At 50.8% G+C, this 13,203-nt stretch overlaps 1 protein-coding gene and 1 pseudogene across 3 annotated transcripts; both read left to right on the top strand.

Annotated features, from left to right (window-relative positions):
* The first annotated feature begins 121 nt into the window (after positions 1-121).
* On the top strand, positions 122-12,942 carry Odad3 (outer dynein arm docking complex subunit 3). 3 transcript variants are annotated; one of them, XM_048446582.3, is made up of 13 exons: positions 122-226; positions 5,309-5,430; positions 5,512-5,589; positions 7,934-8,104; positions 8,190-8,291; positions 8,379-8,504; positions 9,141-9,263; positions 9,732-9,887; positions 10,802-10,962; positions 11,046-11,202; positions 11,870-12,025; positions 12,346-12,430; positions 12,576-12,942. In XM_048446582.3, exons 2-13 carry the CDS (start codon positions 5,350-5,352, stop codon positions 12,692-12,694), a joined length of 1,515 nt encoding a protein of 504 aa, XP_048302539.1. In that variant the 5' UTR covers positions 122-226; positions 5,309-5,349; the 3' UTR covers positions 12,695-12,942. The 3 variants fall into 3 exon arrangements, with proteins under 3 accessions (XP_048302539.1, XP_048302537.1, XP_048302538.1); XM_048446580.3 differs by lacking the exon at positions 122-226 and adding an exon at positions 299-668; XM_048446581.3 differs by lacking the exon at positions 122-226 and adding an exon at positions 299-668 and having other exon boundaries at positions 9,735-9,887.
* Positions 5,688-7,061, top strand: LOC148122413 (ATP synthase F(0) complex subunit C1, mitochondrial pseudogene; annotated as a pseudogene).
* Positions 12,943-13,203: the final 261 nt, after the last annotated feature.

The following is a 13,203-nucleotide window of genomic DNA, read 5'->3' on the forward strand; positions in this document are numbered from 1 at the left end:
ACATGAAGCCAGCCTTCGGGAGAACAGATCGGAAGTCCAGCGCTTAATGGCGGCGCAATGTGCCTCCATCTTGGGAGTGGCGCGTCTCTGGCCACGGGGTGTGTGGCGGGCGGGGGCGGGGGAGTGAGCACGTGACCGCTTAATCGACCAGCCCCTTCGCCAAACGATCGCGCTGCTCTTTTGCTGAGCCTCTTTGTGGGACCGCCCCTCCGAGCCGCGCCAGCCAGTGAGAGCCGTGGAGTGTAACGCGGGTGGTTTCCTTGGGAACGCGGGCGGGGGAGGAAGTTACTTAGCAACCGGGAGATGCTTAGAGGCCCCCAGCCAAGCAGTTAGCAAAAGTGCATTCCCAGAGCTCAGGGAACCTAGACTGAAGAGGCCAACTTGTAGTTATTCTCCTACTCTTTAGAGGCTTCCTGACCTCAAGCCAATCACCATGACATCTCCCCTGTGCTGGGCAGCCGGGACCAATACTGTGACTAGCCAGGAGCAAGTTCCAACTCCGGCTTCCAAAGTCAAGGGCAGTAAGGTTCAGGGCCACCGAGGCAAGGCTTTGGGCCCGGCACAGGCCTGGCCTGTATACCGTCTCAAGTCGGGAACTTCCTACCATTTGATGAAGTCTTCCATGCACGCACAGATGCTTGAGTTACAAAGGAAAATCCAACTGTTAGGTAAGATGGCTGCAGAGGACCCAGAAGGATCAGGGATCAGCAGTGCTCACCCAGGCTTCTGAGTAGTCACCATGTGCCAGGCTTCACCAGTGGGAATCTAGGGGACTAACTTTAGATGCAAACATTTCCGTTGTCCGCACTTCTCTTTGCCTTTCTTTCACATTTCACTGTAATCTTACCTCTTTCTAATGTGCTTATGTGTGGGAGAAAAACACAGATTCTGGAGTTTGTTTTTCTTGTTTTATTTATTATTTTGTTTGAGTGTCTGTGGGCCAAGTGAAACACTCTCAAAAACCAGAATCCGGCAGTGGATCTCTTGGAGCTATAGTTACAGGTGTTATAGACTGATCACTGTGGGTGTGAAGACTGACCTTAAGCCCTCTGCAGGAGCAGCAAGGCTCTTAACCACTGAGCCATTTCTCCTGCCAATTTTATTAATTTATTAATTTATTTATTGGTTTTTGGTTTTTTAAAACAGGGTTTCTCTATGTAGCCTTGACTGTCCTGGGACTTGCTCTGTAGACCAGGCTGGCTTCGAACTCAGAGATCTGCCTACCTCTGCCTTCCAACTGTTAGGATTAAAGATGTGTGCCACTATGCCCAGCTTCTCCAGCCCAATTTTTATTTATTTATTAAATTATTATTTTTGAGACTTGGTCTCATGTGGCTCAGGCCGGCTTGAACTCTAAGGAGACCTAACTCCACCTCTTTGGTTATAGGTTTGTACCACGATGCCTGGATTATAAGGGACTGAGGCTGGGACCCAGGGTTTCATGCATGCTACTCAATCACGTTACCGAGTTCTATCTCCAGCCCCAGGAGAGTGTGTTTCTCTTGAGTTTGAATCCTAACTCTGCATAGTAGTCGTTAGTTCTTGGGAAACTAGGAATAATCTAATTGTATTCAGTTTTTCCATCTATAAAATGGGCATAACCCTACAATATAGTGCTCAAAATTCATAAAATGCTCAAAATAGTGCACATTGCTATGTAGTAAAAAGTGAAAACTGGTGGCTTCCATGGAGGGAGAGAACGCTGCCCTTTCCAGACCACTGAGCAAAGTCTGCAGACTTTTTGAACTGTTGTATTGCTGAGTGTGGGAGGCTACTACATGGCTTTATTAAGCTGAGGCCAGGAGGAGGGTCTTACAAGTTATAAGGCCTAATACAGCCCCACAGCAAAGAACTATCAAGACCAGATATTGATTGTGCCAGCATTTGGAAAACCCTCGTATGCTGTTACTCTTATTATTAAAGTGTAATCTTAAACCGAGCTGTGGTGTTACACACCTTTAAGGCAGACAGATCTCTGTGAATTCAAGGCCAGCCTGGTCTACAAAGTGAGATCCAGGACAGCCAGCAAGAGCTACAACAGAGAAACTTGTCTTGAACTCACCACCCCCACCACCACCAAAATAAGAGGTAATCTTGCAGACTGAGTGTGGTGGCTCATGCCTTTAATCCCAAAACAGTCAGGCAGATTGCTGAATCTAGCTCCAGGTGAACGTGTGTGTGTGTGTGTGTGTGTGTGTGTGTGTGTGTGTGTGTGTTTGTCTGTGTGTGTCTGTGTATATCTGTGTGTGTATGTGTGTGTATGTCCGTGTGTCTGTGTATATCTGTGGGTGTGTATGTGTGTGTGTGTCTGTGTGCGTGTGTGTTTTGAGAAGCAGGAGGATTAGGAGTACAAGATCATCCATGGGTATGCATGCAGCAAGTCCAAAACTAGCCTGGGCTGGGACTCTAAACTAGCCCTGCTTGTGCTAGCAAGCACTGGAGCACTTAGCTGAGCCTCATTGAACTTAATATTCTTTTAGTTAAAAAAAAAAAAAGTAAAGTACACCAGGTGTGGTTGCACACGCCTGTAATTGCAGTACTTGGGAGACTGAGGCTAGACAATTGCCATTAGTTTGAGGATAGTATGGTGTATCTAGTGAGGTAAAAGCCAACCTGGGCTGCAGAGTAAGATCCTGGAGGTGGGGAGAGGAGGGGGAGAAGAGAGAGAGAGAGAGAGAGAGAGAGAGAGAGAGAGAGAGAAGGGAGGGAGGAGGGAGGAGGGAGAGAGAGGGGGGAAGAGAGAGGGAGAGAAGAGAATAGGAAGGGGGAGGGGGGAGAGAGGAGAGGAAAGGGAGAGAAAGGGAGGGAGAGAAGAAGAAGAGGAAGGGAGAAAGGGGGAGAGGGGAGAGGAGTGGGAGAGAGAGGAAAGGAGGGGAAGAGAGAGGGTGGGAGAAAGAGAGGGAGAGCAAGAGAGAGGGAGGGGGAGAGAGAGGAGAGAAAGGGGAGAGAGAGAAAGGGAGTGGGGGAGAGAAGAAAGACCAAGGAATGTAGGTCAGCAAGATGTCCCAGCAGATAAGGAAGCTTGCTGCAAAGTCTGATGGCCTGAGTTTGTTCCCTGGGACTTTGAATTTCTGATCCTTCTCCTCTACCTTTCTCATTCTAAGAGCGTAAAAGAACGCACCAGCACACTAGAAATTTATGGACAGGAGAGAATTTTTTTGTTGTTGTTGTTGTTGTTTGTTTGTTTTTTTCTTTATAGACTTGGCTGGCCTTGAATTCAGAAATCTGTCTGCCAAGGTCTTTTGAGTGTTGAGATTAAAGCAGTATACCATACCCGTTTCTTTATTCATTTTTATGCTTCTTGAGAGCGGACCCAGGGCCTCATGAAGGCTAGGCATGAGCTACAGCCATAGCCATGTGGGTTTTGCTTTTTTAAAAAAAATAATTTAAAAAATTTTATGCATATGAGCGTTTTACCTAAAAGTTTGTCTGTGTACCATGTGTGTGCCTGGTACCTTATGAGGCCAGAAGAGGGCATCAAATCCCCCGGAACTGAAGTTACAGACTATTGTGAGCTGCCCTGTAGATGCTGGGGATCAAACCTCTGGCGAAGCTGTCCTCTTAACCACTGAGTCATCTCTCCAGTCTCTGATCTTTGCTTTTTGTTTGGTTGAGACGTTTGTTTGAGACAGGGTTTCTCTGTGTAACAGCTCTGGCTGTCCTGGAACTCACTTTGTAGACGAGGCTGGTCTTGAACTCACTGAGATCTTCCTGTCTCTGCCTCCCAAGTGCATCACCACACCTGTTTAGCTCACATGGTTTTGACTGACATGGAGTACTCATACATGTTGATGGGATCCAAAGTGGTGTTTTAGTACTTTGTATCATACCTAGACTGTGACAGTTGACATTTCCATCACTAGATGTTGCTGATGTTGTTGTGAAGGGCCTATGATCCTCTGTATGACTATTTGGCAACACATGAGATGTTTTATAATCTACTTATTCCACTGTGCCTTAGAGCATCAGAATTCATCCCCTGCACCCAGCAAAATGTCCTCTCTCCACAATCAGGCACCATAATACTGCTAACTGGGCTTAGTGGTGCATACCAGGAGACTGAGGCAGGAGGATCCAGGCTAGCCTGAGATACATACTGAGACCCTATGTAAAGAGATCAAACAAAAAACAATTTGCAAAAGGTCTTGAGCGCCAGGAATGATGGAACACACCTATCATCTCAACACTTGGGACCTGGAGACAGGAAGATCAGGCGTTCAAAACCACCCATGGCTACATAGTGAGTTCCATACCAGCCAGACTATAAGAGACTTTCTCTGAGAAAAACAAGACCAAAGTGGTGATGGTGGACAGATGACTGAGAAGTTGAAAGTGCTTGCTTCAAGATCTTGAAGCCCAGAGTTTCCAATTAGTACCTACATAATAAACTGGGTGTTCTGTAAATGCCTATAACTGCAGCTCCTAGTTGGGTAGAATGGCGCATCGCTGCTTCCAGCCTAGCAGAGAGAGACTGCAGCCCCAGCATTCGCAGACTTTATCTCCAAAAGCAGTGAGTAGGGGACTAGAGAGATGTCTCAGCAGTCAGGTCTACACACTGTCCTTCCAGAACCCAGGTTTAGTTCCCAGCAGCTACCTACTGCCTCTAACTTCACCAGCTCCAGGGGGCTCAAGTCAGCTTCTGGCCTCGGCAGGAATGCACACATGCACATACATGCAAACACACACACTTAAAATATTTTCATGATTTTATTTTTAATAATGTTTATGTGCTTTGGGGGGGGGGAGGTTGTACACATAAGTGGAAGTGCCCAAGGAGGCCAGAAGAGGAATTCTGACCCCCTGGATCTAGAGTATAGGCGATTTTGAGCCACCGTGTGGGTGTCAGAACTGAATGAACTTGGGTCCTCTGCAAGAAGACTGGATCTTAACCTACTGAGCCATCTTTCTCCAGCCACTAAAATCAAATCTTTTACAAGGGGAAAGAATGCGGCGAGGGTGATAGGGAGAACACCCATGTCTTTCTGGCCCCCAAGGGCACCGGCGCATGAGCCTCTCCACATGCATGTGTGGGTGTACTCACACAGACACACGCGCTTCCGCTGCCTCCTCATGCTCTTTTTAAGCGAGAGCTCTGGGGCTGCAGCACAGATGGTGGACTACTTGCCTGGCATGTTCCAACACCAGGAGGAGTAAGAACTCAAGGCCAGCCTTGGCTATATGATGAGTTTGTGGCTAGTCTGAACTACAAGGAACCCTATCTAAAAACAAAAACAAAGCAAACAAAAAAACCCACCACCACCAAATAGGTCTTTTCTCTGGGAATGACAGTGACCCCTGTCTGCCTCAGAGGGTGACCGTAAGGCCTTTCATGAGAGCTCCCAATGGAACATGAAGAAGAATCAAGATACCATCAGCCAGCTTCAAGAGGAAACCAAAGCTCTCCACATGCAGCTAAAAGACCTGCTTCAGGTGAGGGTGCACAGGTAAGTGGAAGGGTTTGGGAGGCAAACAAGTAAACTGAGGAAGTGACTGGTCTCCTCTCCTTGGCAGGGAGATTCCAAAGTGGTCCAGGCAATCATTCAGGAATGGAAGTCAGAGAAGCCTTACCTGAAGAACAGGACCTGTGAGGTTAGCTCCTCCCCCAAACCTCTTCACTTTCTCCGCACCAACTTCTTGTCCTAGGAGCCTTAACATTTATTTTTGTATATGCAGTCTCAGGTCTCAGCATGTGTATGGAGGCCAGACAGACACTTTTGGAAGTTGGTCTCTCCTGCCATGTGGGTTTTGGAGAGGGAACTCAGACCATCAGGCATGGCCAGCAAACACTTTCACCCTCTGAGCCATCCTGCTGGTCTATCAGTGAGATCGTTACTACACACTGACCTTGTGTTTGATCCAGTGTTACCGTTGGTGGCATTTTTGTGATTAAGCAAAGTGAGCCCTTCCAAGAAGGTATGTCTTAGTGGAAGACTGACAGGTGTTGAGTGTAGGGGTGTGTGCCTCTATTTTGAGCACGGGGAAGCTCAAACAGGAGTTGAAGGCTAGCCTGGGATATATATTAAGACCTGAAACCCTGGGCTGTGGGAGTGAGTCGGTATCAATCTGGGGAGATGGCTCCATAGTTAACAGAACACACTGCTCTTGTCGAGGACCCAGATTGGATTCCAAGTACTCACTTGAGGCTGTAGCTCTAGCACCTAATCTAATGTCTCTGGCCTCTTAGGGCACTGCACAACACATTTGTACATACTCAAACTCATCCACATAATTAAATATGAAATATATCTTTAAAAAAGAAAGAGGAAGCGGAGTGATGGTAGCACATGCCTTTAATCCCAGTTTTTGGGAGGTAGAGGCAGGCAGATTTTTGTGAGTTCAAGGCCAGCATGGTCTACAAAGCAAGTTCCAGGACAGTCAGGACTTTTGCACAGGGAAACCCTGTCTTGAAAGAAAGAAAGAAAGAAAGAAAGAAAGAAAGAAAGAAAGAAAGAAAGAAAGAAAGAGGGAGGGAGGGAGGGAGGGAGGGAGGGAGGGAAGGAAGGGTAGAGAAGCTGAGCGCTGAGACCAAGGGCTAAAACTGGGAGAATGAAAAGGCTGTAAAAGAGGTAAACTCCCAGGGCTACTGCTTATTTCTCCAGTTCTAACCAGCTCTTGTATCAGGAGTTTGATCAGACCTCTGTCTGCCTCCTTCCTGAGAAGCCCAGATCCTCACCTGGATGGCCTTCCTGCAGCTGCTCCCTCCAGGTGGCCAGACAGGACTTCCAGTGTTGTCTTCTTGGACACTGGCACAGCAGCTAAGGTTACTGATATTGAGGCCATCCCAGTTGGTGTGGCCAGAGCAGAGCCTGGCTTTGGAATGGTGTTTGACAACTTGATTATTGGTGATGCTAGCAACCCACCTCTCATGGAGCGGATCTTCTCCTGTGCCATTTTGGGCTTTGCCCCTGTCTGAGGCCACAGGGCCCTTTTCTTTAGCGATCACCTTCCTCATCCTCTTCCCATGTGAGGCTTTGTGGGGTCACACAGCTGACTACATGCCAGTCCAGTGCTGCACGTGCTCAGCTTTCCAGTTTGGGGGGCGGGGAGAAAAGAATCCTTAAATCTTTACAAATCTAGGCTGGAGGCTGAAGCAATGGTTCAGTGGTTTAGAGCACAGAGCCCCTGGGTGCAACTCCCACCTGTCTGGGTGCTCACAACTGTCTGTAACTCCAGTTTCAGGGGATCCAGTGCTGCCTTCTGGCCTCTTGGGGCACAGTTATACATGCAGACAACACACTATTACACTTAGAAATGAAATGAAATAAAAGTGTAAAACCGTGATGGGAGATAAAATAGGAACCTGGGGAGATGGTTCAGTCAGCAATAAGCTTGCTGTGTAAGCCTAATTCCTATCTCCAGAGCTCATGGAACAATCTGAGTGTGGGCTGGAAAGACGGCCCAACAGATAAAGTGCTTACTGCCAAGCCTGGGGACCTGAGTTTGGTCTCTGAGCCCAAATGGTAGAAGGGAAGAACCAATTCCCTCCCACAAGTTGTCCTCTGACCTCCACATGAGGGTCCAGGTGTGGTTGCATGCACCTGTCAGTCCAGCACTAGGGAAATGAAGAGAAGAGGCTGAACAGAGCTCTCAACGAGTCTAGTGACCCAGCCAGCTTCAGGTTCAGTGAGAGACCTTGTCTCAAATCAGAGTTGGAAAACAGTAGAGAAAGATACCAGACATTGACCTCTGACCTCTGTGTACATAGGTTTACCTGCTTGCGCTCCCTCTCTCTCTCTCTCTCTCTCTCTCTCTCACACACACACACACACACACACAGAGAGAGAGAGAGAGAGAGAGGGAGGGAGGGAGAGAACGTTGGATGCCAAGGGTTTGGAAGTCAACTAGGAGACCAGAGGGACACGGACTTCTGGGAGAACCAGTACTCAAGTCCTTGGGAAGGGCAAACTGAGGTTCTGCTCCCTGTCCTCCCCAGGAGGCCCTGGAGCACCTGGAGCACCAGCTGAGGGAGAAGACGAACCAGATGAATGCTTTGAGACACCAGGTGACGCTGCGACAGAAGCGTCTGGAGGAGCTGAGGCTACAGCACAGCCTGCACCAGCTGGAGACGACAGAGGTGCAAGACAACAACACAGAGGCCGCCAAGGTGGGGCTTGCCGAGGGCTACAGGGGTCTTCGGGGAGGCACAGATGGTGACGGAAGGGACCCAGCCTAGCCTGCTGTTCCTCTAGACCATGCGCAACCTGGAGAACAGGCTGGAGAAGGCACGGATGAAGGCAGAGGAAGCAGAGCACATTACCAATGTATACCTGCAGCTCAAGTCTTACCTCCAGGTAGAGATGCTTTGGAGAGCGCAGTAGGTGAGGAGGGCAGGCCTGGCCAGGGACAGCAGTCTCAAGTTTTCCCTCTCCATGTGCCAGGAGGAGAGTCTCAACCTGGAGAACCGGCTGGACTCCATGGAAGCGGAGGTGGTGAAGACCAAGCATGAGGTAGTAGAACTGAAAGTGGTGAATCAAGAGGCTCTAAATGCCCGGGACATCGCCAAGGTACTAATCTACCGCCCCAGGGTGGGGTGGGGGGCTCTGTCACAGTTGCCAATATTATAGGACGGTATATAGCACAGTAACCACATCCAGGTGCGATGACACACACCTTTAATACTAGTGTGCAGAGGCAGAGGCAGGCGAATCTCTGTGAGTTCCAGGCCAGCCTGGTCTACACAGAGTTCCAGGACAGCCAGGGCTACAAAGTCAAAAACAACAACAACAAAAATCAAAAACCATCAACCACTCCACCAAAGTCTAACTTGGAGAACAATGAGTTTATTGGGCTTCCTTACAGAGCGTGATTGAGGAGTTACGGTGTGAAAGTCACATCTCTAGAGTTCCGTTCCTAAGTCTCCTCACCTATCCATTGTAACCTGGGGAGGGGTCTTGTGAATCTTGTTTCTTGAGCCTTGTAAGTTTCACCGATTTCCTGAGTCTTGAACTGTCCTCTCCCTCTAAGAGGGAGTGTTCAACTCAGAGAAAATAGCAATGGAGTGCCAAAGGCACAGGGAATTCTAGTCAGAGTTCAGTTGTCGTTGAGTCTTTCCCAGGAGTTGTACTGCTGCTGCATTGCCTGGGGATGCTCCCCCCACCCCGTCATCCTGGATAGATACCAGGTACCCATGCCTGCCCTAGAGCCAGCTGCAGTACCTGGAGGAGACTGCCATCCGAGACCGCAAGAAGCGCGAATACTTCATAACGGACTGCAAGAAGCGGGTGGAAGAGAAGAAACTTTTGACAGAGCGCATGGAGCGCAAGGTGTGCACACCTAAGGGTGCAGGGCTTGGCCAGCTCAGACAAGACAGCCTCAGCCTTGCCCGCCCTGCTCCTCTCATTGTCCTAACCCCGCCCTCTCCCTGACCTCGCCCCCCACTCGACTCAACTGGTTCCTTGAACAATCTCACCTCATCCTCCTTTCCTGGGAGAGGCCGCGGCCTCCAGCCCTCCCCTGACTGTCTGAATCTCTACTCATCCTGCCCCATTTAATCTGGACGCTTTTGTTCTAAATCCGACTGGGGCTCTAGCCCACCTTTTCTGGAGGCCACTCCTTCTATGACCCTGCTTCCTTCCTCTGATTCTGAGGCCACCTCTCTGAGTCCTGCAGGGATAACCATATCTAGACTGTTCCCCACAATCCAAGCTAAGCCGGATCCTCTCCTGACCTCTGCCCCAAGCCCTTTTTGGAATTGACTTTGATGGTAGCCTTGACTGTCCCCAACCCTCAAGCAGACGCACCGAGAGCATGTCCTACTGCAGTCAGAAGATACCATTCAGGACTACCAGCGGCACAAGGAGGAGGAGCTGAAGCAGCGCTGGAGCATGTATCAGATGGAAGTGATGTTTGGCAAGGTCAAGGATGCCACTGGAGTGGCTGAATCGCATGTGAGTGCCCCAGGCCTACATGTGAGCCAGGAAAGGCTCCCACGATGGCGGAGCTGTCCACATCAGCCCTTAATTTCTTCCATTCTTCCACTGTGCTAACTTGTTTAGTATGTCAGTTTTGGAAGCTTTATTTTTCAGGTCCTGTTTCTCAGATCATCACTGTTGTGGAATGATCTAGAATACAGTGGACTTCCCAGTATTGCCCCTAACCTTGGAATCCCAGCCCTGCTCTGTGTCAGTCTTGTTAGGAGTCATGCTGTCTGCCAAGACCCTGTGTGTCTCCCTCCAGTGCCTGGTCCTGCTTTAGAATACTGACCCCCACACACCCAGTCAGTTTCTCCAGTTTGGGTTCTCTGTATCCAGCTACCCCTGGAAAGAGGTTAATTCCCAGGCAATCCGGGCTCTCGCTGGAGGTCAGCTGTGAACTCATTCACCAGTCCGGGAACCCCTTCCGAAGTGGGTCCCAAGCTGGTGAGATGGCTTGGTGGGTAAAAGCCTGGCAACTCGAGTTCCATCCCTGGGCCCAGTGCATGGAAAGTGAGAGTAGACTCTTCCAAGTTGCTTTCCGAAATCCACATGTGTGCCGTGGCACACACATGCACAAATGGCCGGGAGGCCTGATCGCACCCTAAAGGCGCAGCATCTTTGTGCTGTTGGGCCAGATACCCACCCAGAACTTGCTGGCACAGGGATTTTTGAAAGTTGTTCACCACTCTGCTGCCTCCCGCATGCTGATTTTAGCTGATTCAAACATAGGCAGGAAAGGGCGTGGGGAAAAGTATAGCCTTGAAACAGCCGGCAGACTGACTGACCCACACAATCCTCCTTACACGTGGCTGTGTGACCCTGTTAGAGTCAGATCGCCCTCGAGCCTCCCTTGACCCAGGCTCTGACCAGGGATGGGTGGCCCTCAGGCGGTGGTGCGAAGGTTCCTGGCCCAGGATGAGACCTTCACGCAGTTAGAGACTCTCAAGAAGGACAACGAACAGACGTTGGTGAGGTTGAAGGAGGAGAAGCAGCGGCTCCAGAGAGAGCTGGAGAACCTCAAGTACTCCGGGGATGCCACGCTGGTGAGGTGAGACCTCAGTAGCTGAGGGAGGCCTGGGGGACGCTGGAGTCAGCCTCCTGTTAGCTGCTGAACCTCCCGGCTCCCGGCAGTCAGCGGAGGCACCGCGACTCGATGCAGGAGACACTCAAGAAGGAGGAGCAGCGACGCAACGTCATCCAGGAGCAACTGGATCGCACCTTGCGAACTCTCCAGTTGGCCAAGGACTGCCTGGAGCACTTGGCCAGCAAAGTGAACCACGTGACAGTGGTAGGTCGCCCCCCCCCAAAGATCTACCCCTAGTGATGCTCCGCCCCTGGGAGCTCCACCCAAGGAGCTCCGCTCCAGTAGCCACAGTCCCTGGGAGGCCCCACTACAGAAAGCCCCACCCCATCTCTGGCAGCCCTGCCCTCATCCTCCCAGAACATCAGATTGAGTAGAGGTGCCACACAAGCCATAGGATTTCAGCCCTGACTCCTGCCTAGAGTGTCAGACTTCGTTTAAGGAAGAAAGTTTCACGCCAGGCATCACTGTCCGGCTTCCACATTCCTGGGGAAGTCCTCATTCGCTCAGCCTAAAGCTGACTCCATGCGCAAAGCCAACCATCCCCATCCCCACCCCAAAACTTAAACAGCCCTTCTCCAGATTCCTGTGAAGAAAGTCCCACCCTGTCTGCAAGAGCGCCAGCTTTTTAGAAAGCCGCCCTCACAATGGCAGAGCTCATGTATAATCTTAAAGAGACCTCCCATCCTTTGTATAGAGCTCTAGTCCAAAAGCTCCGACTTCAAGGCGAGGCTTTAATTTTAGAGGACCTGCCTGTGAATGGACTCTTTGCAAAGCTCTCCCCTCCTGGGGAAAAGCCCCACTCGTGGGTGAAGCCTGTCCCCTCGCAGGCACCCCCCATCTCTCAGCTAACTTAGCCTATCCCCCACTGCAGGAGAATAGCCTTTTGGCAGGAAAGAAGTTAGACCCTGACACAGAGGGCTATGTGTCCGATCTTCTGGTCCTTGTCGAGGAAAAGTTGCTGAAACTACAGGGGCAAGCAGAGAGTCGTGACATACCAGAGATGCTGCGACACATCACAGAACGAGAGGTGCACCAACAGGACCAAGGCTGGGGGCAGGGTGGAGAGCCAGAGGGCACACTGAGATAGGAGCAGCAGGTGGGGATGGAGGTGTGAGCTTCACATCCAAAGAAGAGAAGCTGGGACTGGTTGGATCAGATGGCAGGACTGGAGAACCTGGGATGACTCCAGACAGGTCTATGGGCAGGGTCCAGAGACAGGCCTGCTGGGAAGGAGTATGCAGGAGAGTGGACAGTGGTCTCTCCTAGAACCTGGGCACTATCTGGAAGTTTGGTAGGAGGAGGAACAGCTTCACTTCAGTCCCCACACCTCTCTCCTGCCTCCTGTAGTTCCTGGCCACGTTAGAAGGAAAACTGCCCCACTACAACACCCGCATCCTTCTGCCCGTTGCCAGTGTCAAGGACAAGTTCTTTGGTCAGTGTGCGCCAAAGGGAGATGGATGGGAGGGGCACGAGGTGGCCTTAGGTCAAGGCCAAAGAGGAAGTGCATGGTGTGGTAAAGTCTGGGAAAGGGGAAAGAAACGACCTCTTACCCTCCCACCCACCATGCTTCCCTGCAGATGAAGAGGAGAGTGAGGAGGAGGACCGTGATGTGGTGACCCGCGCTGCCTTCAAGCTTCATTCCCAGAAGTTAATCGAAGCCCGCAGTAAGAAGCGCACTAGGTCGCGCAGGTCCTAGACTGGCAGTCACATCCCTTCGGATGCTTCCTGGCCTCTAGGGAGCCCTCCGACCCTCTGGAGCTACCTACCGGTGTGGGGAAGCCCCCGAGGCTCCTTCAAGGGCGGAAGGAGGCTTGGCGTGGGAGCACCTCAGGCCAGCAGCGCCCCCGGAGGAGAAGAAAGGTTGAGCCAGAAGTTCCCACAGTAAATCTCTTGAGGCGGGTTAGAGCCCGCCTCAGAATAGCGCAATAAAGGTCACAGATCAACCCCCTGGGTATTCACCTCTTCTTGGCCATGCACCGCCCCTCATCGGCTGACCCCACAAAATGCAGGGCCACAGACACTTTGTAGCTTCCAGCCTGAGACAATAGGGCTCCCATCACCTGTGATACAAATTCAGTGTGTCCTCATTCCCCTCCAGACATAGGGGCACCCCTACACCTGGGGCTGATCAACTCCAACTGAACACAAAGAACTTCCCACCCGGGACACAAATCTGTCGTCGTCCCCCGTACACTCATATCTTAC

The sequence above is a fragment of the Myodes glareolus genome, chromosome 4 (assembly GCF_982192425.1).
Source record: "Myodes glareolus chromosome 4, mMyoGla1.1, whole genome shotgun sequence".
NCBI lineage: Eukaryota > Metazoa > Chordata > Mammalia > Rodentia > Cricetidae > Myodes > Myodes glareolus.